This window comes from Oncorhynchus mykiss, chromosome 1 (assembly GCF_013265735.2).
Source record: "Oncorhynchus mykiss isolate Arlee chromosome 1, USDA_OmykA_1.1, whole genome shotgun sequence".
Lineage (NCBI taxonomy): Eukaryota > Metazoa > Chordata > Actinopteri > Salmoniformes > Salmonidae > Oncorhynchus > Oncorhynchus mykiss.
This window is the reverse complement of record NC_048565.1, coordinates 4,144,360-4,171,040: the sequence shown is the minus strand read 5'-3', so window position 1 is coordinate 4,171,040 and position 26,681 is coordinate 4,144,360. Positions and strand designations below refer to the sequence as shown.

The 26,681-nt window shown below is 46.8% G+C and overlaps 1 protein-coding gene across 2 annotated transcripts in view; it reads left to right on the top strand.

The window, feature by feature from the left end:
- Positions 1-26,681, top strand: part of LOC110524778 (receptor like tyrosine kinase) — a 128,624-nt gene that overhangs the window by 85,989 nt on the left and 15,954 nt on the right. The window contains exons 8-11 of one of the 2 annotated variants that reach the window (XM_036982740.1): positions 1,928-2,011; positions 13,611-13,736; positions 24,642-24,728; positions 26,059-26,128. In XM_036982740.1, the coding sequence (XP_036838635.1) occupies positions 1,928-2,011; positions 13,611-13,736; positions 24,642-24,728; positions 26,059-26,128 (367 nt within the window). The remainder of the gene's footprint in view (positions 1-1,927; positions 2,012-13,610; positions 13,737-24,641; positions 24,729-26,058; positions 26,129-26,681) is intronic. The other variant, XM_036982788.1, reaches the window with a different exon arrangement.

Sequence of the window (26,681 nt, the reverse complement as noted above, 5' to 3'; positions counted from 1 at the left end):
GGGGGCTGATCCAGGGTACTGGTGGTAGAGAGGGGGCTGATCCAGGGTACTGGTGGTAGAGAGGGGGGGGGGGGGGCTGATCCAGGGTACTGGTGGTAGAGAGGGGGCTGATCCAGGGTACTGGTGGTAGAGAGTGATGCTGATCCAGGGTACTGGTGGGTAAATGTATTGTCCAATAGGAGAGTTGACCGAGTCACTTTTCAATACACATTGGGGATGAATTAAAAACCTACCTACTTCAAAAGTTTATTAACTTTTTTTGGTTTGGATGGAGTATTATATCACCATTATTTTCCACTTTAATCCATAAATGTCTATCCACACCACCATTTCCATTCATTCTATTAGACCAGAGGTATCAAACTCGTTCTATAGAGGGCCGAGTGTCTGCAGTTCTTTGGTTTTTCCTTTCAATTAAGACTTAGACGACCAGGTGAGGGGTTCCTTACTGAGACCTAGACGACCAGGTGAGGGGTTCCTTACTGAGACCTAGACAACCAGGTGGGGGGAGTTCCTTACTGAGACGACCAGGTGAGGGGAGTTCCTTACTGAGACCTAGACAACCAGGTGAGGGGAGTTCCTTACTGAGACCTAGACGACCAGGTGAGGGGAGTTCCTTACTGAGACCTAGACGACCAGGTGAGGGGAGTTCCTTACTGAGACCTAGACGACCAGGTGAGGGGTTCCTTACTGAGACCTAGACAACCAGGTGGGGGGAGTTCCTTACTGAGACGACCAGGTGAGGGGAGTTCCTTACTGAGACCTAGACAACCAGGTGGGGGGAGTTCCTTACTGAGACGACCAGGTGAGGGGTTCCTTACTGAGACCTAGACGACCAGGTGAGGGGTTCCTTACTGAGACCTAGACGACCAGGTGAGGGGTTCCTTACTGAGACCTAGATGACCAGGTGAGGGGTTCCTTACTGAGACCTAGACGACCAGGTGAGGGGTTCCTTACTGAGACCTAGACGACCAGGTGAGGGGTTCCTTACTGAGACCTAGATGACCAGGTGAGGGGTTCCTTACTGAGACCTAGATGACCAGGTGAGGAGAGTTCCTTACTGAGACCTAGACGACCAGGTGAGGGGAGTTCCTTACTGAGACCTAGATGACCAGGTGAGTGGAGTTCCTTACTGAGACAACCAGGTGAGGGGAGTTCCTTACTGAGACCTAGACGACCAGGTGAGGGGAGTTCCTTACTGAGACCTAGACGACCAGGTGAGGGGAGTTCCTTACTGAGACCTAGACGACCAGGTGAGGGGAGTTCCTTACTGAGACCTAGACGACCAGGTGAGGGGAGTTCCTTACTGAGACCTAGACAACCAGGTGAGGGGAGTTCCTTACTGAGACCTAGACGACCAGGTGAGGGGAGTTCCTTACTAAGACACAGACGACCAGGTGAGCGGAGTTATTTATTAATTAGTGACTTTAATTCATCAGTCAAGTACAAGGGAGGAGTGAAAACCCTCAGATACTCTACCCTCCGTGGAATGAGGTTAACACGTGTATCAGACTGTCTTACACAGTGGTGTAAGACCTAGACGACCAGGTGTGTTAGTTGTATGTACACTGTGGCCATCTTGTGGCTGTCCTCATACTGCACATCTTTGTCTTGTGGCTGCTGCTTCAATGATACCATTCACCACCAGCCATTTACCCAGCCCCTTATTCACCTCAATCTCTCTCTGTCTCCCTCTCTCTCCAACCCTCTCTCACCCTCCCCCCTCTCCATCCGTCCGTCCCTCCCTCTCTCTCTCTCTCTGACCCTTCCTCTCTCCCTACCTCCCTCTCTCTCTCATCCTCCGTCCGTCCCTCCCTCTCTCTCTCTGACCCTTCCTCTCTCCCTACCTCCCTCTCTCTCATCCTCCGTCCGTCCCTCTCTCTCTCTCTCTCGCCCTCCCTCTATCCCCCTGTCCTCTCACCATCAGACCATCACCCTGGCACTGCACCCATTCTCCAGCTTGCTGCCGCCACCTTCCCAAACCCTGGTGCCCCCGTCCATGAAACCAGAAGTAAGTCCACGTGTAGTCCATTCCAGTCTTATCATGGGGTCCACCTGTTCACCTGCTACATACCTGTTCACCTGCTACATACCTGTTCACCTGCTACATACCTGTTCACCTGCTACATACCTGTTCACCTGCTACATACCTGCTCACCTGCTACATACCTGTTCACCTGCTACATACCTGCTCACCTGCTACATACCTGTTCACCTGCTACTAACCACCTCACTCATTCATTCCCATGTTGATCTGTCATCTAGTCACGCTGTAGACCTACTTCCACAGTGACTGGGTAGCTTGTCCAGCTACATGCCTGAGTCAACTGGGTAGCTAGTCCAGCTACATGACTGAGCCAACTGGGTAGCTAGTCCAGCTACATGACTGAGCCAACTGGGTAGCTAGTCCAGCTACATGACTGAGTGGACTGGGTAGCTAGTCCAGCTACATGACTGAGTGGACTGGGTTGCTTGTCCAGCTACATGACTGAGTGGACTGGGTAGCTAGTCCAGCTACATGACTGAGTGGACTGGGTAGGTAGTCCATCCCACATGACTGAGTGAACTGGGTAGCTAGTCCAGCTACATGACTAAATGAACTAGGTAGCTAGTCCAGCCCACATGACTAAATGAACTGGGTAGCTAGTCCATCCCACATGACTAAATGAACTGGGTAGCTAGTCAAGCCCACATGACTAAATGAACTGGGTAGCTAGTCCATCCCACATGACTAAATGAACTGGGTAGCTAGTCAAGCCCACATGACTAAATTAACTGGGTAGCTAGTCCAGCTACATGACTGAGTGAACTGGGTAGCTAGTCCATCCCACATGACCAATGATGTTATTTGTTGCATACAGTCAATTCACTAACAGTGCTTAGCTTTTCTACCTTTCGGTACGTGTGTTTGATTGAATCAATCTTGCTGTGCAGTTTCTCTCTCTCTCTCACAGACAGACCGGTGTTCCAAGGTTTTGTGCAGTTTAGTATTCTCCGTTTTCCCACTAGGGGGCAGCAACTCTTTGTATAATACTAAAGGCCTACTGTCTGCTCACACCAACACCTATATCTCAGAATACATGACAGAAAATATGCTACTTATGGTTTTCTCTATTCTCTATTTACGTTATAATAATACGTTTAATTTGTATAGCGCTTTTCATTAGTCATCTCAAAAATCTACTGAAAAAATGTATATATATATAAAAAAAAATTGTACCAGTCAAGTTTAGACACACCTACTCATTCAAAGGTTCTTCTTTATTTTTACTATTTTCTACATTGTAGAATAATAGTGAAGACATCACAACTATGAAATAAAACATATGGAATCATGTAGTAACCAAAAAAAGTGTTAAACCAATCCAAATATATTTTAGATTCTTCAAAGTAGCCACCCTTTGCCTTGATGCCAGCTTTGCACTCTCTTGGCATTCTCTCAACCAACGTCACCTGGAATGCTTTTCCAACAGTCTTGAAGGAGTTCCCACATATGCTGAGCACTTGTTGACTACTTTTCCTTCCCGCTGCGGTCCAACTCATCCCAAACCATCTCAATTAAGTTGAGGTTCGTGTGATTGTGCAGGCCAGGTCATCTGATGCAACACTCTCCGGCTTGGTCAAAGAGCCGTTACAGAGCCTGGAGGTGTGTTGGGTCGTTGTCCTGTTGGAAAACAAATGATTGTCCCACTAAGCGCGACACAGATGTGAAGGTGTATCGCTGCAGAGGTAGCCATGCTGGTAGCCATGCTGGTAGCCATGCTGGTAGCCATGCTGGTAGCCATGCTGGTAGCCATGCTGGTAGCCATGCTGGTAGCCATGCTGGTAGCCATGCTGGTTAAGTGTGCCTTGAATTCTAAATAAATCACAGACAGTGTCACCAGCAAAGCACCATCACACCACCATCCTCCATGCTTCACGGTAGGAACCACACATTCAGAGAGCATCCGTTCACCTTCTCTCCGTCTCACAAAGACATGGCGGTTGGAACCAAAAATCTCAAATTTGGACTCATCAGACAGATTTCCAGCAGTCTAATGTCCATTGTTCATGTTTCTTGGCCCAAGCAAGTCTCTTCTTATTATTGGTGTCCTTTTGTAGTGGTTTCTTTGCAGCAAATCGACCTGAATCACAGTCTCTTCTGAACAGTTGATGTTGAGATGTACTCTGGGAAGCATTTATTTGGGCTGCAATTTCTACAGCAGAGGTAACTTTTCTCTTCCTTTCCTGTGGCGATCCTCATGAGAGCCAGTTTCATCATAGGGCGGCAGGGTAGCCTAGTGGTTAGTGTTGGACTAGTTCAAATCCCCGAGCTGACAAGATGCAAATCTGTCGTTCTGCCCCTGAACAGGCACGAATGTGTTCTTAACTGACTTGCCTGGTTAAATAAAGGTAAAATTAAAAAATAGTGCTTGATGGTTCTTGAAGATACTTGAAGATACTTGAAGATACTTGAAGATACTTTAAAAGTTCTTGACATTTTCCACATTGACTGACCTTCATGTCTTAAAGTAATGATGGAGTCATTTCTCTTTTCTTGTTTGAGCTGTTCTTACCATATTATGGATTTGGTCTTTTACCAAATAAGGCTTCTGTTATACCCCCCCCCAACCTTGTCACAACACAAACGCATTAAGAAAGAAAGAAATTACACAAATGAACTTTTAACAAGGCACACCTGTTAATTGAAATGCATTCCAGGTGACTACCTCATGAAGCTGGTTGGGAGAATGCCAAGAGTGTGCAAAATGTATTTTGATGTGTTTTAACACTTCTTTGGTTACTACATGATTCCATATGTGTTATTTCATAGTTTTGATGTCTTCATTATTATTCTACAATGTAGAAAAAATGTAAAAAATAAATACTCTTGAATCAAACTTTTGACTGGTACTGTACATAGGCACAGACACACACGATAACATGGATTTTGTATTTCAGATATGTGGTAGTGGTGGAGTAGGGCCTGAGTGTGTTATGAGATCCATAATAAACCCCAGGAAGAGTAGCTGCTGCCTTGACAGGAACTAATGGGGATCCATAATAAACCCCGGGAAGAGTAGCTGCTGCCTTGACAGGAACTAATGGGGATCCATAATAAACCCCAGGAAGAGTAGCTGCTGCCTTGGCAGGAACTAATGGGGATCCATAATAAACCCCAGGAAGAGTAGCTGCTGCCTTGGCAGGAACTAATGGGGATCCATAATAAACCCCAGGAAGAGTAGCTGCTGCCTTGACAGGAACTAATGGGGATCCATAATAAACCCCAGGAAGAGTAGCTGCTGCCTTGACAGGAACTAATGGGGATCCATAATAAACCCCGGGAAGAGTAGCTGCTGCCTTGGCAGGAACTAATGGGGATCCATAATAAACCCCAGGAAGAGTAGCTGATGCCTTGACAGGAACTAATGGGGATCCATAATAAACCCCAGGAAGAGTAGCTGCTGCCTTGACAGGAACTAATGGGGATCCATAATAAACCCCGGGAAGAGTAGCTGCTGCCTTGGCAGGAACTAATGGGGATCCATAATAAACCCCAGGAAGAGTAGCTGCTGCCTTGACAGGAACTAATGGGGATCCATAATAAACCCCAGGAAGAGTAGCTGCTGCCTTGGCAGGAACTAATGGGGATCCATAATAAACCCCAGGAAGAGTAGCTGCTGCCTTGACAGGAACTAATGGGGATCCATAATAAACCCCAGGAAGAGTAGCTGCTGCCAAGGCAGCAATCGCAATCCATAATAAATATAAGTCCATTCAAGACTTTAAATACAAGCATGAGGATTTTGATGTGGATCCTGTAGTTGACCAGTAGCCAGTGGCGTTGGGCCAGGATCAGCTCGATGTGGTCTGACTTCTTGGTCCTGGTCAGGACCCTGGCAGTGTTGTTGTGGATTAGTTGAAGCCTCTGTATATAATTAAGGCACATACCAAGCCTGACCTCACGGTTGCCTGACATCATGTGATTGAGGTTCTTGAAGTTCATCAAGCATTGTTTTCCTTTTTCGTTGGGCTCGTCCTCCTATCAAGGCTACTCAACTCTTATCCTACGTGGTCCGGCTGTGTTTGTGTTCTATTTGATAAATAATATCACCCACCTGTTGTCCCATGCTGGTGGCCATGCTGGTAGCCATGCTGGTAGCCATGCTGGTAGCCATGCTGGTGGCCATGCTGGTGGCCATGCCTGTGGCCATGCCTGTGGCCATGCCGGTGGCCATGCCGGTGGCCATGCCGGTAGCCATGCCGGTAGCCATGCCGGTGGCCATGCCGGTAGCCATGCTGGTGGCCATGCTGGTAGCCATGCTGCTGGCCATGCTGGTGGCCATGCTGGTAGCCATGCTGCTGGCCATGCTGGTAGCCATGCTGCTGGCCATGCTGGTGGCCATGCTGGTAGCCATGCTGGTGGCCATGCTGGTAGCCATGCTGGTAGCCATGCTGGTGGCCATGCTGGTGGCCATGCTGGTGGCCATGCTGGTAGCCATGCTGGTGGCCATGCTGGTGGCCATGCTGGTAGCCATGCTGGTGGCCATGCTGGTAGCCATGCTGGTAGCCATGCTGGTGGCCATGCTGGTGGCCATGCTGGTGGCCATGCTGCTGGCCATGCTGGTGGTCATGCTGGTGGCCATGCTGGTGGCCATGCTGGTGGCCATGCTGGTAGCCATGCTGGTAGCCATGCTGCTAGCCATGCTGGTAGCCATGCTGGTGGCCATGCTGGTAGCCATGCTGGTGGCCATGCTGGTGGCCATGCTGCTGGCCATGCTGGTGGCCATGCTGGTGGCCATGCTGGTGGCCATGCTGGTAGCCATGCTGCTAGCCATGCTGGTAGCCATGCTGGTGGCCATGCTGGTAGCCATGCTGGTAGCCATGCTGCTGGCCATGCTGGTAGCCATGCTGCTGGCCATGCTGGTGGCCATGCTGCTGGCCATGCTGGTGGCCATGCTGGTAGCCATGCTGGTGGCCATGCTGGTGGCCATGCTGGTGGCCATGCTGGTGGCCATGCTGGTGGCCATGCTGGTGGCCATGCTGGTAGCCATGCTGCTAGCCATGCTGGTAGCCATGCTGGTGGCCATGCTGGTAGCCATGCTGGTGGCCATGCTGGTGGCCATGCTGGTGGCCATGCTGCTGGCCATGCTGGTGGCCATGCTGGTAGCCATGCTGGTGGCCATGCTGGTAGCCATGCTGGTGGCCATGCTGGTAGCCATGCTGGTGGCCATGCTGGTAGCCATGCTGCTTTCCATGCTGGTAGCCATGCTGGTGGCCATGCTGGTAGCCATGCTGGTAGCCATGCTGCTGGCCATGCTGGTGGCCATGCTGGTAGCCATGCTGCTGGCCATGCTGGTGGCCATGCTGCTGGCCATGCTGGTGGCCATGCTGGTAGCCATGCTGGTGGCCATGCTGGTGGCCATGCTGGTGGCCATGCTGGTGGCCATGCTGGTAGCCATGCTGGTGGCCATGCTGGTAGCCATGCTGCTAGCCATGCTGGTAGCCATGCTGGTGGCCATGCTGGTAGCCATGCTGGTGGCCATGCTGGTGGCCATGCTGGTAGCCATGCTGCTGGCCATGCTGGTGGCCATGCTGGTAGCCATGCTGGTAGCCATGCTGGTAGCCATGCTGGTGGCCATGCTGGTAGCCATGCTGGTAGCCCTGCTGGTAGCCATGCCGGTGGCCATGCCGGTGGCCATGCCGGTGGCCATGCCGGTGGCCATGCCGGTAGCCATGCCGCTAGCCATGCTGCTGGCCATGCTGGTAGCCATGCTGGTGGCCATGCTGGTAGCCATGCTGCTGGCCATGCTGGTGGCCATGCTGGTAGCCATGCTGCTGGCCATGCTGGTGGCCATGCTGCTGGCCATGCTGGTAGCCATGCTGGTGGCCATGCTGGTGGCCATGCTGGTAGCCATGCTGGTGGCCATGCTGGTAGCCATGCTGGTGGCCATGCTGGTAGCCATGCTGGTGGCCATGCTGGTAGCCATGCTGGTGGCCATGCTGCTGGCCATGCTGGTGGCCATGCTGGTAGCCATGCTGGTGGCCATGCTGGTAGCCATGCTGGTGGCCATGCTGGTAGTCATGCTGGTGGCCATGCTGGTGGCCATGCTGGTGGCCATGCTGGTGGCCATGCTGCTAGCCATGCTGCTAGCCATGCTGCTGGCCATGCTGGTGGCCATGCTGGTGGCCATGCTAGTGGCCATGCTGGTAGCCATGCTGGTGGCCATGCTGGTGCCACCTGTTGTCCCAGGTCTAAATCAGTCCCTGATTAGAGGGTAATCACCCACCTTGTGTCCCAGGTCTAAACCAGTCCCTGATTAGAGGGGAACAATTAAAAAACAGTGGAACTGGCTTCCAGAGTTGAGTTGGAACGTCCTATAAAGAGCTCGCCAACTTGTAGTCCTAAAACCAGGAAATGAGTTACCTCTGGTTCGTTCAGCCATCTCTACAGGGGAAAAGATCTGAAAATAACATCTGAGGTTAACACAGACTTAGGAGGTCTTATAGTGTTCTATGAGATGGCATCAGTCAGTTAACATGACCTTGATGAACTGTCGAGCCTTTTATGTTTTGTTTCTAAACTCAGCAACAACAAAAAAACGTCCCTTTTTCAGGACCCTGTCTTTCAAAGATAATTCGTAAAAATCCAAATAACTTCACAGATCTTCATTGTAAAGGGTTTAAACACTGTTTCCCATGCTTGTTCAATGAACCATAAACAATTAATGAACATGCGCCTGTGGAACGGTCGTTTAGACACTAACAGCTTACAGACGATAGGCAATTTAATTTTAATTTTAATTAAGTCAGTTAAGAACAAATTCTTATTTTCAATGACTGCCTAGAAACAGTGGGTTAACTGCCTTGTTCAGGGGCAGAACGACAGATTTGTACCTTGTCAGGTCGGGGATTCGAACTTGCAACCTTTCGGTTGCTAGTCCAACGCTCTGACACTAAAGAGGCCTTTCTACTGACTCTGAAAAACACCAAAAGAAAGATGCTCAGGGTCCCTGCTCATCTGCGTGAATGTGCTGTAGGCATGCTGCAAGGAGGCATGAGAACTGCAGATGTGGCAAGGGAAATAAATTGCAATGTCCGTACTGTGAGACACCTAAGACAGCGCTACAGGGAGACAGGACGGACAGCTGATCATCCTCGCAGTGGAAGACCACGAGTAACAACACCTGCACAGGATCGGTACATCCAAACATCACACATGCATGCGGGTCAGATACAGGATGGCAACAACAACTGCCCGAGTTACACCAGGAACGCACAATCCCTCCATCAGTCCTCAGACTGTCCTCAATAGGCTGAGAGAGGCTGGGCTCAGGGCCTGTAGGCCTGTTGTAGGCAGGTCCTCACCAGACATCACCGGCAACAACGTCGCCTATGGGCGCAAACCCACCGTCGCTGGACCAGACAGGACTGGCAAAAAGTGCTCTTCACTGACGAGTCGTGGTTTTGTCTCACCAGGGGTGATGGTCGGATTTGCGTTTATTGTCGAAGGAATGAGCGTTACACTGTACTCTGGAGCAGGATCGATTTAGAGGTGGAGGGTTCATCATGGTCTGGGGCGGTGTGTCACAGCGTCATCGGACTGAGCTTGTTGTCATTGCAGGCAATCTCAATGCTGTGCATTACAGGGAAGACATCCTCCTCCCTCATGTGGTACCCTTCCTGCAGGCTCATCCTGACATGACCCTCCAGCATGACAATGCCACCAGCCATACTGCTCGTTCTGTGCATGATTTCCTGCAAGACAGACAGTGTTCTGCAATGGCCAGCGAAGAGCCCGGATCACAAACCCATTGAGCACATCTGGGACCTGTTGGATCAGACGGTGAGGGCTAGGGCCACTCCCCCAGAAATGTCCGGGAACTTGCAGGTGCCTTGATGGAAGAGTGGTGTAACATCTCTCACCAAGAACGGGCAAATCTGGTCCAGTCCATGAGGAGGAGATGCACTGCAGTATTTAATGCAGCTGGTGGCCACACCAAACACTGACTGTTAATTTTTTGATTTTGAAGCTTTTGTGTTTTTAAATTACATAAATGCTTCAAAATTGACAAAAAAAAGTCATGTTTAGCTCACATTTAATGTAAATGAAGGTGTCTAATAGATGGCTGAAGACATTAATAAATGCATTTCTAGAGCTTCCAAAATATGTTTTACAACGTTGGGGGAGGCGGCACGGGTGGCTTCAACACAGCGACCCCTTTCAGTCATCTAATATATATATATATATATATATACACTCTGCTCAAAAAATAAAGGGAACACTAAAATGACACATCCTAGATCTGAATGAATGAAATATTCTTATTAAATACTTTTTTCTTTACATAGTTGAATGTGCTGACAACAAAATCACACAAAAAATATCAATGGAAATCAAATTTATCAACCCATGGAGGTCTGGATTTGGAGTCACACTCAAAATTAAAGTGGAAAACCACACTACAGGCTGATCCAACTTTGATGTAATGTCCTTAAAACAAGTCAAAATGAGGCTCAGTAGTGTGTGTGGCCTCCACGTGCCTGTATGACCTCCCTACAACGCCTGGGCATGCTCCTGATGAGGTGGTGGATGGTCTCCTGAGGGATCTCCTCCCAGACCTGGACTAAAGCATCCGCCAACTCTTGGACAGTCTGTGATGCAACGTGGTGTTGGTGGATGGAGCGAGACATGATGTCCCAGATGTGCTCAATTGGATTCAGGTCTGGGGAACGGGCGGGCCAGTCCATAGCATCAATGCCTTCCTCTTGCAGGAACTGCTGACACACTCCAGCCACATGAGGTCTAGCATTGTCTTGCATTAGGAGGAACCCAGGGCCAACCGCACCAGCATATGGTCTCACAAAGGGTCTGAGGATCACATCTCGGTACCTAATGGCAGTCAGGCTACCTCTTGCGAGCACATGGAGGGCTGTGCGGCCCCCCTAAGAAATGCCACCCCACACAATGACTGACCCACCGCCAAACCGGTCATGCTGGAGGATGTTGCAGGCAGCAGAACGTTCTCCACAGCATCTCCAGACTGCCACGTCTGGCACATGTGCTCAGTGTGAACCTGCTTTCATCTGTGAAGAGCACAGGGCACTAGTGGTGAATTTGCCAATCTTGGTGTTCTCTGGCAAATGCCAATCGTCCTGCACGGTGTTGGGCTGTAAGCACAACACCCACCTGTGGACATCGGGCCCTCATACCACCCTCATGGAGTCTGTTTCTGACCATTTGAGTAGACACATGCACATTTGTGGCCTGCTGGAGGTCATTTTGCAGGGCTCTGGCAGTGCTCCTCCTGCTCCTCCTTGCACAAAGGCGGAGGTAGCGGTCCTGCTGCTGGGTTGTTGCCCTCCTACGGCCTCCTCCATGTCTCCTGATGTACTGGCCTGTCTCCTGGTAGCGCCTCCATGCTCTGGACACTACGCTGACAGACACAGCAAACCTTCTTGCCACAGCTCGCATTGATGAGCTGCACTACCTGAGCCACTTGTGTGGGTTGTAGACTCCGTCTCATGCTACCACTAGAGTGAAAGCACCGCCAGCATTCAAAAGTGACCAAAACATCAGCCAGGAAGCATAGGAACTGAGAAGTGGTCTGTGGTCCCCACCTGGAGAACCACTCCTTTATTGGGGGTGTCTTGCTAATTGCCTATAATTTCCACCTGTTGTCTATTCCATTTGCACAACAGCATGTGAAATGTATTGTCAATCAGTGTTGCTTCCTAAGTGGCCAGTTTGATTTCACAGAAGTGTGATTGACCTGGAGTTACATTGTGTTGTTTTAAGTGTTCCCTTTATTTGAATAGGATGGATGTTCTCTAGCATGCAGGACATTTTCATCCTCATGGATCCCTGGGCTTAGCTTAGTTCAGCTTGTCCTGGACTGGTGTAATTAAATTCCAGCTGAGTGAAGTTTTTTTTGCTAGTGGTTCTTAAAACATGCGGTCTGGGATATTTCCATGCATTTTTGGTCATTTAGATGAATGATAGTCTAATTGGTTTCTGCGTTCCCATTTGTTTCTGCTGTTGTTCACTAACACAAATTGATTGTAGCTTTAACGCCAGTCTGATTGCTCAACTCACCTTCTGTTTTTCCGTGATGTCCAATTGGTAGTTACAGTCTTGTCCCATTGCTGCGACTCCTGACTCAGGAGAGGAGAAGGTCGAGAGCAGTGTGTCCTCCTAAACACGACCCTGCAAAGCCGCACTGCTTCTTGACACACTGCATGCTTAACCCGCATCAATGTGTCGGAGGAAACGCCGTTCAATTGGCGACTGTGGTCAGCGTGCATGCGCCCAGCCTGCCACAAGGAGTCTCTAGAGCGCAACGGGACAAGGACACCCCAGCCGGCCGAATTCCTCCCATAGTCCAATTGTGCGCCACCTCATGGGTCTCCCGGTCACGGCCGGCTGCTGGCCACGCCCCCACTCCCCTTCTGTTTTAATCTGTCTTTGGTTTGAGTCTCGCTTCGCTTCGCCAATGGTTAACCAGTCTGTACCAATGGTTAACCAGTCTGTACCAATGGTTAACCAGTCTGTACCAATGGTTAACCAGTCTGTCTTCTCTGTTCCAGTCTTTATCAATGGTTAATCAGCCTGTCTTCTCTGTTCCAGTCTTTATCAATGGTTAACCAGCCTGTCTTCTCTGTTCCAGTCTTTATCAATGGTTAACCAGTCTGTCTTCTCTGTTCCAGTCTTTATCAATGGTTAACCAGTCTGTCTTCTCTGTTCCAGTCTTTATCAATGGTTAACCAGCCTGTCTTCTCTGTTCCAGTCTTTATCAATGGTTAACCAGTCTGTCTTCACTGTTCCAGTCTTTATCAATGGTTGACCAGTCTGTCTTCTCTGTTCCAGTCTTTATCAATGGTTACCCAGTCTGTCTTCTCTGTTCCAGTCTTTATCAATGGTTAACCAGCCTGTCTTCTCTGTTCCAGTCTTTATCAATGGTTAACCAGTCTGTCTTCTCTGTTCCAGTCTTTATCAATGGTTAACCAGTCTGTCTTCACTGTTCCAGTCTTTATCAAGGGTTAACCAGTCTTTATCAATGGTTAACCAGTCTGTTTTCACTGTTCCAGTCTTTATCAATGGTTAACCAGTCTTTATCAATGGTTAACCAGTCTGTATTCACTGTTCCAGTCTTTATCAAGGGTTAACCAGTCTGTCTTCACTGTTCCAGTCTTTATCAATGGTTAACCAGTCTTTATCAATGGTTAACCAGTCTTTATCAATGGTTAACCAGTCTTTATCAATGGTTAACCAGTCTTTATCAATGGTTAACCAGTCTTTATCAATGGTTAACCAGTCTTTATCAATGGTTAACTAGTCTTTATCAATGGTTAACCAGTCTTTATCAATGGTTAGTACTAATTATCAATGGTTAGTACAAATACTAATTGAGTGTATGAAAAGTTCTGACCCACTGGGAATGTGATGAAAGAAATAAAAGCTGAAATAAATCATTCTCTCTACTATTAAAGTGGTGATCCCAACTGACCTAAAACAGTTTTTTTTTTACTAGGATTACATGTCAGGAATTGTGAAAAACTGTTAAGTGTATTTGGCGAAGGTGTATGTAACCTTCTGACTTTATATATATGTATGTATTTCTCTCTCCTAGGCTACCCGTCACTACGTATTGAGAAGAACGACCTGAGAAGTGTTAGCCTGCTGGAAGCCAAAGCCAAGGTCAAAGACATCTCCATCTCCAGACTGAGAGTCACTCTACGGGATGTCCTGCACGAAGGTAACACACACACATCCTGCACGAAGGTAACGCTATATACACACCACACACACACACACACACATGTCCTGCATGAAGGTTACGCTATATACACACACACGTCCTCAACGAAGGTAACGCTATATACACACCACACACACACACACACACACACACACACACACACACGTTCTGCACAAAGGTAATGCTATACACACACCACACACACACACAGTAACCTTCCGGTTACTAGTCCAATGCTCTAACCACTTGGCTATGCTGCCTCCCCTATGCTTGTAATCGTTGAGGACTGCATAGTTTATCAGGATAAAAAAATAGATGGAATGGAGTTGAGCGCAGGCAAAATCATTGAGGGAAAACCTGGTTCAGTCTGTTTTCCACAAGACTCTGGAAGAAGAATTCACCTTTCAGCAGGACAATAACCTAAAACACATGGCCAACTATACACTGGAGTTGTTTACCAAGGAGACAGTGAATGTTCCTGAGGCCAAGTTACTGTTCAGCTATGGCAAGACCAGAAAAAGTTTGTCTAGCAATGATCAACAGCCAATTTGGCAGAGCTTAAAGAATTTAGAGAAGAATAATGGGCAAATGTTATCCAATCCAGGTGTGGAAAACACTTAGACAAAGTATTGACTCAAGGGGTACTTATGTAAATGAGATTTTTCTGTATTTCATTTTCAATATATTTGCTTAAATGTCTAAAATGTTAGCACTTTGTTGTGTGTAGACGGGTGAGGAGAAAAAAATATATTTTGAATTTCTGCTGGAATAAGTCTACTTTATGAACCACACACACACACACACACACACACACACACACACACACACACACACACACACACACACACACGTTGAGCTAAATGGTACAACTTGTCCATTTAGATTCGTTGTTCTCTACAGGGGAATAAATGCTCTGACCCAAACCATTATTTCTGGTGTAATGGGCTGAACATGTTGTGAAACTAGAGACGGCAGAACACACTGTCCAACCACCAGCTCCCGTTTCCTACTAACACCAGCCAAGGTGTTGTACGTCCCAAATGACACCCTATTCTCTGTATAGTGCACTACTTTAGACCAGAGCCCTATTCCCTATATAGTGCACTACTTTAGACCAGAGCCCTATTCCCTATATAGTGCACTACTTTAGACCAGAGCCCCTATTGCCTATGTAGTGCACTACTTTAGACCAGAGCCCTATTCCCTATGTAGTGCACTACTTTAGACCAGGACCCTATTCCCTATATAGTGCACTACTTTAGACCAGAGCCCTATTCCCTATATAGTGCACTACTTTAGACCAGAGCCCTATTCCCTATGTAGTGCACTACTTTAGACCAGAGCCCTATTCCCTATATAGTGCACTACTTTAGACCAGAGCCCTATTCCCTATGTAGTGCACTACTTTAGACCAGAGCCCGATTCCTTATATAGTGCACTACTTTAGACCAGAGCCTCTATTCCCTATATAGTGCACTACTTTAGACCAGAGCCCGATTCCCTATATAGTGCACTACTTTAGACCAGAGCCCCTATTCCCTATGTAGTGCACTACTTTAGACCAGAGCCCTATTCCCTATGTAGTGCACTACTTTAGACCAGACCCCTATTCCCTATGTAGTGCACTACTTTAGACCAGAGCCCCTATTCTCTCCATAGTGCACTACTTTAGACCAGAGCCCGATTCCCTATATAGTGCACTACTTTAGACCAGAGCCCTATTCCCTATGTAGTGCACTACTTTAGACCAGAGCCCTATTCCCTATGTAGTGCACTACTTTAGACCAGAGCCCCTATTCCCTATGTAGTGCACTACTTTAGACCAGAGCCCCTATTTTCTCCATAGTGCACTACTTTAGACCAGAGCCCGATTCCCTATATAGTGCACTACTTTAGACCAGAGCCCCTATTCCCTATATAGTGCACTACTTTAGACCAGAGCCCCTATTCCCTATATAGTGCACTACTTTAGACCAGAGCCCCTATTCCCTATATAGTGCACTACTTTAGACCAGAGACCCTATTCCCTATCTAGTGCACTACTTTAGACCAGAGCCCTATTCCCTATATAGTGCACTACTTTAGACCAGAGCCTCTATTCCCTATATAGTGCACTACTTTAGACCAGAGCCCGATTCCCTATATAGTGCACTACTTTAGACCAGAGCCCCTATTCCCTATGTAGTGCACTACTTTAGACCAGAGCCCTATTCCCTATGTAGTGCACTACTTTAGACCAGACCCCTATTCCCTATGTAGTGCACTACTTTAGACCAGAGCCCCTATTCTCTCCATAGTGCACTACTTTAGACCAGAGCCCGATTCCCTATATAGTGCACTACTTTAGACCAGAGCCCTATTCCCTATGTAGTGCACTACTTTAGACCAGAGCCCTATTCCCTATGTAGTGCACTACTTTAGACCAGAGCCCCTATTCCCTATGTAGTGCACTACTTTAGACCAGAGCCCCTATTCTCTCCATAGTGCACTACTTTAGACCAGAGCCCGATTCCCTATATAGTGCACTACTTTAGACCAGAGCCCCTATTCCCTATATAGTGCACTACTTTAGACCAGAGCCCCTATTCCCTATATAGTGCACTACTTTAGACCAGAGCCCCTATTCCCTATATAGTGCACTACTTTAGACCAGAGCCCCTATTCCCTATCTAGTGCACTACTTTAGACCAGAGCCCTATTCCCTATATAGTGCACTACTTTAGACCAGAGTCCTATTCTCTATATAGTGCACTACTTTAGACCAGGGCCCTATTCCCTATATAGTGCACTACTTTAGACCAGAGCCCTATTCCCTATATAGTGCACTACTTTAGACCAGAGCCCCTATTGCCTATGTAGTGCACTACTTTAGACCAGAGCCCTATTCCCTATGTAGTGCACTACTTTAGACCAGGACCCTATTCCCTATATAGTGCACTACTTTAGACCAGAGCCCTATTCCCTATATAGTGCACTACTTTAGACCAGAGCCCTATTCCCTATGTAGTGCACTACTTTAGACCAGAGCCCTATTCCCTATATAGTGCACTACTTTAGACCAGAGCCCTATTCCCTATGTAGTGCACTACTTTAGACCAGAGCCCGATTCCTTATATAGTGCACTACTTTAGACCAGAGCCTCTATTCCCTATATAGTGCACTACTTTAGACCAGAGCCCGATTCCCTATATAGTGCACTACTTTAGACCAGAGCCCCTATTCCCTATGTAGTGCACTACTTTAGACCAGAGCCCTATTCCCTATGTAGTGCACTACTTTAGACCAGACCCCTATTCCCTATGTAGTGCACTACTTTAGACCAGAGCCCCTATTCTCTCCATAGTGCACTACTTTAGACCAGAGCCCGATTCCCTATATAGTGCACTACTTTAGACCAGAGCCCTATTCCCTATGTAGTGCACTACTTTAGACCAGAGCCCTATTCCCTATGTAGTGCACTACTTTAGACCAGAGCCCCTATTCCCTATGTAGTGCACTACTTTAGACCAGAGCCCCTATTTTCTCCATAGTGCACTACTTTAGACCAGAGCCCGATTCCCTATATAGTGCACTACTTTAGACCAGAGCCCCTATTCCCTATATAGTGCACTACTTTAGACCAGAGCCCCTATTCCCTATATAGTGCACTACTTTAGACCAGAGCCCCTATTCCCTATATAGTGCACTACTTTAGACCAGAGACCCTATTCCCTATCTAGTGCACTACTTTAGACCAGAGCCCTATTCCCTATATAGTGCACTACTTTAGACCAGAGCCTCTATTCCCTATATAGTGCACTACTTTAGACCAGAGCCCGATTCCCTATATAGTGCACTACTTTAGACCAGAGCCCCTATTCCCTATGTAGTGCACTACTTTAGACCAGAGCCCTATTCCCTATGTAGTGCACTACTTTAGACCAGAGCCCCTATTCTCTCCATAGTGCACTACTTTAGACCAGAGCCCGATTCCCTATATAGTGCACTACTTTAGACCAGAGCCCTATTCCCTATGTAGTGCACTACTTTAGACCAGAGCCCTATTCCCTATGTAGTGCACTACTTTAGACCAGAGCCCCTATTCCCTATGTAGTGCACTACTTTAGACCAGAGCCCCTATTCTCTCCATAGTGCACTACTTTAGACCAGAGCCCGATTCCCTATATAGTGCACTACTTTAGACCAGAGCCCCTATTCCCTATATAGTGCACTACTTTAGACCAGGGCCCTATTCCCTATATAGTGCACTACTTTAGACCAGAGCCCTATTCCCTATATAGTGCACTACTTTAGACCAGAGCCCTATTCCCTATGTAGTGCACTACTTTAGACCAGAGCCCTATTCCCTATATAGTGCACTACTTTAGACCAGAGCCCTATTCCCTATGTAGTGCACTACTTTAGACCAGAGCCCGATTCCCTATATAGTGCACTACTTTAGACCAGAGCCCCTATTCCCTATATAGTGCACTACTTTAGACCAGAGCCCGATTCCCTATATAGTGTACTACTTTAGACCAGAGCCCCTATTCCCTATCTAGTGCACTACTTTAGACCAGAGCTCCTATTCCCTATGTAGTGCACTACTTTAGACCAGAGCCCTATTCCCTATGTAGTGCACTACTTTAGACCAGAGCCCCTATTCCCTATGTAGTGCACTACTTTAGACCAGAGACCCTATTCTCTCCATAGTGCACTACATTAGACCAGAGCCCGATTCCCTATATAGTGTACTACTTTAGACCAGAGCCCCTATTCCCTATGTAGTGCACTACTTTAGACCAGAGCCCTATTCCCTATCTAGTGCACTACTTTAGACCAGAGCCCCTATTCCCTATGTAGTGCACTACTTTAGTCCAGAGCCCTATTCCCTATGTAGTGCACTACTTTAGACCAGAGCCCTATTCCCTATGTAGTGCACTACTTTAGACCAGAGCCCCTATTCTCTCCATAGTGCACTACTTTAGACCAGAGCCCGATTCCCTATATAGTGCACTACTTTAGACCAGAGCCCCTATTCCCTATATAGTGCACTACTTTAGACCAGAGCCCCTATTCCCTATATAGTGCACTACTTTAGACCAGAGCCCCTATTCCCTATATAGTGCACTACTTTAGACCAGAGCCCTATTCCCTATATAGTGCACTACTTTAGGTCAGAGTCCTATTCTCTATATAGTGCACTACTTTAGACCAGAGCCCTATTCCCTACAGTGCACTACATTAGACCAGAGCCCTATTCCCTGTATAGTGCACTACATTAGACCAGAGCCCTATGTTACTGCACTATGTAGGGTGCCAGTTAGGAAGGGCATATAATCAAATGTTATAAGTCACTCCGAAAACAATACATACCGTACAGTGAAATGCTTCCTCAACCAACAACTTAACAGCTTTAAGAAGTTATGAAGAAAAACGTGTTAAGTATTTTAACACCCTGTATATAGTGGCAAGGTGTTACGATACAGAGTCAATGTGGAGGCTATATACAGGGTATTACGGTACAGAGTCAATGTGGAGGCTATATACAGGGTATTACGGTACAGAGTCAATGTGGAGGCTATATACAGGGTATTACGGTACAGAGTCAATGTGGAGGCTATATACAGGGTATTACGGTACAGAGTCAATGTGGAGGCTATATACAGGGTGTTACGGTACAGAGTCAATGTGGAGGCTTTATACAGGGGGTACCGGTACCGAGTCAATGTGGAGGCTATATACAGGGGGTACCGGTACAGAGTCAATGTGGAGGCTATATACAGGGGGTACCGGTACAGAGTCAATGTGGAGGCTATATACAGGGGGTACCGGTACAGAGTCAATGTGGAGGCTATATACAGGGTATTACGGTACAGAGTCAATGTGGAGGATATATACAGGGTGTTACGGTACAGAGTCAATGTGGAGGCTATATACAGGGGGTACCGGTACAGAGTCAATGTGGAGGCTATATACAGGGGCTACCGGTACAGAGTCAATGTGGAGGCTATATACAGGGTATTACGGTACAGAGTCAATGTGGAGGCTATATACAGGGTATTACGGTACAGAGTCAATGTGGAGGCTATATACAGGGGGTACCGGTACAGAGTCAATGTGGAGGCTATATACAGGGTATTACAGTACAGAGTCAATGTGGAGGCTACATACAGGGGGTACCAGTACAGAGTCAATGTGGAGGTTATATACAGGGGGTACCGGTAAGGAGTCAATGTGGAGGCTATATACAGGGTATTACGGTAGAGAGTCATAGTTGAGACTATATACAGGGTGTTACGGTACAGAGTCAATGTGGAGGCTATATACAGGGGGTACCGGTAAGGAGTCAATGTGGAGGCTATATACAGGGTATTACGGTAGAGAGTCATAGTTGAGACTATATACAGGGTGTTACGGTACAGAGTCAATGTGCGGGGGCACCGGTTAGTCGAGGTAATTGAGGTAAAATGTACATTTAGGTACAGTTATTAAAGTGACTATGTATAGATAAAGACAGAGAGTAGCAGCAGCGTAAAAGAGGAGTCTGATTCATGCCTGATGAATCCATGTTATTGTTTTACCTTGTTGTGAAACAACTGAAAGTTGAACACACATTGTTGAAAACAATCTTCCATTTCCCAATAAACACCATTCATTACAAGGTCTGTGTATGTGATGTCCTGGCGAAGACCTTTTTTGGTCTGAACTTTGTCACACAAACATTGTTTTATAGTGCAGAGACGCTGACGACACCTTCACTCTGTTACTCACTTCTAGGCAAGCAGTGGTCTCTCACTCCTGATGACATCACAGAGAAGAGAATACTGTGTATCTGTTGCGTATCCACAGAGAAGAGAATACTGTGTATCTGTTGTGTATCCACAGAGAAGAGAATACTGTGTATCTGTTGTGTATCCACAGAGAAGAGAATACTGTGTATCTGTTGTGTATCCACAGAGAAGAGAATACTGTGTATCTGTTGTGTATCAACAGAGAAGAGAATACTGTGTTTCTGTTGTGTATCCACAGAGAAGAGAATACTGTGTATCTGTTGTGTATCCACAGAGAAGAGAATATTGTGTATCTGTTGTGTATCCACAGAGAAGAGAATACTGTATCCACAGAGAAGAGAATACTGTATCCACAGAGAAGAGAATACTGTGTATCTGTTGTGTATCCACAGAGAAGAAAATACTGTATCTGTTGTGTATCCACAGAGAAAAGAATACTGTGTTTCTCTTGTGTATCCACAGAGAAGAGAATACTGTGTATCTGTTGTGTATCCACAGAGAAGAGAATACTGTATCCACAGAGAAGAGAATACTGTATCCACAGAGAAGAGAATACTGTATCCACAGAGAAGAGAATACTGTGTATCCACAGTGAAGAGAATACTGTGTATCTGTTGTGTATCCACAGAGAAGAGAATACTGTGTTTATCTTGTGTATCCACAGAGAGGAGAATACTGTACCCACAGAGAAGAGAATACTGTGTATCTGTTGTGTATCCACAGAGAAGAAAATACTGTATCTGTTGTGTATCCACAGAGAAAAGAATACTGTGTTTCTCTTGTGTATCCACAGAGAAGAGAATACTGTGTATCTGTTGTGTATCCACAGAGAAGAGAATACTGTATCCACAGAGAAGAGAATACTGTATCCACAGAGAAGAGAATACTGTATCCACAGAGAAGAGAATACTGTGTATCCACAGTGAAGAGAATACTGTGTATCTGTTGTGTATCCACAGAGAAGAGAATACTGTGTTTATCTTGTGTATCCACAGAGAGGAGAATACTGTACCCACAGAGAAGAGAATACTGTGTATCTGTTGTGTATCCACAGAGAAGAGAATACTGTGTATCCACAGAGAAGAGAATACTGTGTTTCTGTTATGTATCCACAGAGAAGAGAATGCTGTGTATCTGTTGTGTATCCACAGAGAAGAGAATACTGTATCCACAGAGAAGAGAATACTGTGTATCTGTTGTGTATCCACAGAGAAGAGAATACTGTGTATCTGTTGTGTATCCACAGAGAAGAGAATACTGTGTTTCTCTTGTGTATCCACAGAGAAGAGAATACTGTGTATCTGTTGTGTATCCACAGAGAAGAGAATACTGTGTATCCACAGAGAAGAGAATACTGTGTATCCTGTGTATCACTCTGACAGAGCTCCATAATTCCTCTGTGGTGATGGGAGAACCTTCCAGAAGGACAACCATCTCTGCAGCACTCAACCGACCAGGCCTTTATGGTAGAATGGCCAGACGGAAGCCACTCCTCAGTAAAAGGCACATAAAGGACTCGGACCATGAGAAACAAGATTCTCTGGTCTGATGAAACCAAATGAAAATAGCCCAGAAATGTTTCATACGAACAAATGCTTATTTCTCTCAAATTGAGCACACGTTTGTTTCCATCCCTCTTGGTGAGCATTTTGTCTTTGCCACGATCATCCATCCACATGACAGTTGTGACATATCAATAAGCTGATTTAAACAGCATGATCAGTACACAGGTGCACCTTGTGCTGGGGACAATATATGGCACCTCTAAAATGAACTGTTTTGTCACACAACACAGTACAGCCTATGTCTCAACTTTGAGGGTGTGTCCTGATTGCAGGAATGTCCACCAGAGCTGTTGCCAAGTAATTGAATCGTGGACGTACTGTACTACTTATTCTCATTTGAGAGAATTTGACAGTACTTCCAACCGGTCTCACAACCGCAGACCACGTGTAACCACGCCAGTCCAGGACCTCCACATTGGGCTTCTTTTGACCTGTGGGTGAAAAACTCATTCTAATTGGCTTGGCCTGGCTCCCCAGTGAGTGGGACTATGCCCTCCCATGGCTGCACCCCTGCCCAGTCATGTGAAATCCATAGATTAGAGCTTAATACATTAATTTAAATTGACAGATTTCCTTATGTACTGTAACTCTGTAAAATCTTTGAAATTGTTGCATGTTGCCTTTTTAATACTTTTATTCCGTATATTTCAGCACCGTTTCGCGCTGCTTCGAGATAACCGTGCTGCTTCGAGATAACCGTGCTGCTTCGAGATAACCGTGCTGCTTTGAGATAACCGTGCTGCTTTGAGATAACCGTGCTGCTTTGAGATAACCGTGCTGCTTTGAGATAACCGTGCTGCTTCGAGATAACCGTGCTGCTTCGAGATAACCGTGCTGCTTCGAGATAACCGTGCTGCTTCGAGATAACCGTGCTGCTTCGAGATAACCGTGCTGCTTCGAGATAACCGTGCTGCTTCGAGATAACCGTGCTGCTTTGAGATAACCGTGCTGCTTCGAGATAACCGTGCTGCTTCGAGATAACCGTGCTGCTTTGAGATAACCGTGCTGCTTTGAGATAACCGTGCTGCTTTGAGATAACCGTGCTGCTTCGAGATAACCGTGCTGCTTTGAGATAACCGTGCTGCTTTGAGATAACCGTGCTGCTTTGAGATAACCGTGCTGCTTCGAGATAACCGTGCTGCTTCGAGATAACCGTGCTGCTTCGAGATAACCGTGCTGCTTTGAGATAACCGTGCTGCTTTGAGATAACCGTGCTGCTTTGAGATAACCGTGCTGCTTCGAGATAACCGTGCTGCTTCGAGATAACCGAGGTAACCGGCTGCTTCGAGATAACCGAGATAACCGTGCTGCTTCGAGATAACCGTGCTGCTTCGAGATAACCGTGCTGCTTCGAGATAACCGTGCTGCTACGAGATAACCGTGCTGCTACGAGATAACCGTGCTGCTACGAGATAACCGTGCTGCTTCGAGATAACCGTGCTGCTTCGAGATAACCGTGCTGCTTCGAGATAACCGTGCTGCTTCGAGATAACCGTGCTGCTTCGAGATAACCGTGCTGCTTCGAGATAGCCGCGCTGCTTCGAGATAGCCGCGCTGCTTCGAGATAGCCGCGCTGCTACGAGATAACCGCGCTGCTTTGAGATAACCGTGCTGCTTCGAGATAACCGTGGGAACTCGGCTTGATAAATCAATCTATGCCAGATTATTATTATTATTATTTTTCTCTCCACTAAATCTCCCATTTGGATATTGATTAGGCTACACATCAGGCTGTATAAATGTCAGCTACATTGAGTTGAGTGCTGCTCGTGATCATCTTGTCTAGTTGGGTCATTCATTATCACTGACCAGAACATTTTGTCATCAATACAAGTTGATTATTTTTGCTAAGTACCCTACTCCTGACAAAAAAAACACATGTAACTCGTCTTAATCAATCAATGTGATTTTTGTTTCCCTGAGTCTCCGTCTGTATATTTGGTTAATTCTCTGCCTGGACAAATAAGAGGTGGTATAGCTCATCTATTCGTTTGCTCATCTATCACCGATCAGAAACATTTAGTGTGCTGTAATGTAGCCTAAATCAAGTCTAGGCCTATTATTTTTTTCTTGATCGTGTAAAGGCAACACCTAAAGTCTGTGGAGTGCAAAGCCATGGGGGACACCAGTTGTGAGAACAGGAGAGGGCCTAGTACAGGGCCCTGGGGACACCAGTACTGAGACATTAAAGAGGACCTAGTACCAAGCCCTGGGGGACACCAGTAGTGAGAACAGGAGATGGCCAATTACAGGGCCCTGGGGGACACCAGTAGTGAGAACAGGAGAGGGCCTATCTAAGGGGCCCTGGGGGACACCAGTAGTGAGAACAGGAGAGGGCCTATTACAGGGCCCTGGGGGACACCAGTAGTGAGAACAGGAGAGGGCCTATTACAGGGCCCTGGGGGACACCAGTAGTGAGAAGAGGAGAGGGCCTATTACAGGGCCCTGGGGGACACCAGTAGTGCGAACAGGAGAGGGCCTATTACAGGGCCCTGGGGGACACCAGTTGTGAGACATTTATATTGGCATCTACCTCTAATAAAAGATGTGCTGTTCTTTCACAGGAACATTTGGCCGCATTTTCCATGGTGTTCTGTTGGACGAGAAGGACCCGGCCAAGGAGAAGCAGTGCTTTGTGAAGACTGTAAAAGGTACGCAGTCATTCATTCCCTCATCACTGTCTGTAACCCATTCATTCCCCTGTCTATGTCTGTCTTACCTCTATACTAGCTGATGGTTTGAATTTCCCACCAAACACGTAACGCCTTATCTCATTCTTTCCTCAGCATGTGAGTGGTCTGCATTGTATCTCCTGGTGATGCTGAGAAAACAGCTCTTAGTTGGGCTATTCTCTCATACCTATTAAATTAGACCACAAGGTTAACCCAAGGCTATGAGTCAGGGTTAGATGGGGGTAAGGCAAGTTCTCACCTCTTTGACCACTTGACTCCTCTCAAACTCAACAAAGGGCAGGTGGTTGCGTGATTCAAGGTGCCAGAAAATGTTATCAATGCACAAGTGTATGTTTTGAGGTGCGCCACTGCCCCGTACAGTGAACACGCGGCAGGTTGAAGAACAGGTTGAGGTAAGCAGTTAAAACCACAGTCCACACAGTCTCTCTTTCCCACAGACGTTCTCAGGTTCACGTGTCCCTCCCAGCTGACCTTTGCCCTCTAGCTCCCCTAGCAATTCCATGTTTATCTAGGGTGGGTACCAGACCATGAACAATGTGCCCACCCCCATGCCAACCATACCCGGGTCCTGCTTTGTCCTCCTCCTCTTCCTCCCGGCAGACCCCGAGGGCCTGCTTCCAAAGAGGGCCATTCCCTCTCTCCCAGATTTAGACCCTCTGCAGATATGGGTTCGAATAGTATTCAAAATCATTTCAAAACTTTTATCTGGGCTTTATTGAACTTAGCCGGCACAATGGAACCAATAGAATGAGGGTTCAAACCCCGCCCCTCTGACACTTCAGGCAGACTAGAGCCAATTGGGAAATGTATTGAAAGATTGTAAATACTGATAGAACCCAGGTCTTGGGCTTCTGTGTAGGTTGGCAAGGGTCAATCGAGCGTCTCACTGTTTCCAACTAAAGATGATATAAACGCTCACAGGAAAGCACTGACTGGTGCTGTTCTAGGAGAATATAGAATGGTGTTGTCAAGAGGGCTGTTAGACTGTGACATGACCTTTAAAAAAAAATATATATATATATATATATATTATATTGTGTTTGATTTGGTCAGGAGGAATGTTCATGGCTCAGCTTGGCCAAGAAGGTTTAGACGGCTCTCACCCGTTATCTACGGACTGTTTTTTCTTGGGGTTGCTTTCCGAAACTTAAGTTTTGAGTGTTCTTTAAAAACTGCAACGTATCCCCAGATTTATGCTCTGTGGAATTTCTACGACTAAACTTGAGTCTCTCGTCTTCTCCTTTTTTGTCCTTCCTTCTCTCTTTCACTCTCTTCTCTCGTTCGTTAGACCATGCATCTGAGGTGCAGGTGACCATGATGCTTACGGAGAGCTGTAAACTACGAGGACTTCATCACAGGTAATCAATCAGATCAAATCATCACAACAGGATCAGATGGACACCTGCTGTTTCTGTACCATAGACCAGTGATTCCCAAACTTCTTATAGTCCCCGTACCCCTTCAAACATTCAACCTTCAGCTGCCGTACCCCCTGGGTCAGGGTCAGCGCACTCTCAAATGTTGTTTTTTTGCCATCATTGTAAGCCTGCCACACACACACTATACAACACATTTATTAAACATAAGAATGAGTGTGAGTTTTTGTCACAATCCGGCTCGTGGGAAGTGACAAAGAGCTCTTATAGGACCAGGGCACAAATAATAATAATCAATAATTTTGCTCTTTATTTAACCATCTTACATATAAAACCTTATTTGTTCATCAAAAATTGCGAATAACTCACAAGTTAATGAGAAGGGTGTGCTTGAAAGGATGCACATAACTCTGCAATGTTGTATTGGAGAGTCAGTCTTAAATCATTTTCCCACACACAGTCTGTGCCTGTATTTAGTTGTCATGCTTGTGAGGGCCGAGAATCCACTCTCACATAGGTACGTGGTTGCAAAGGG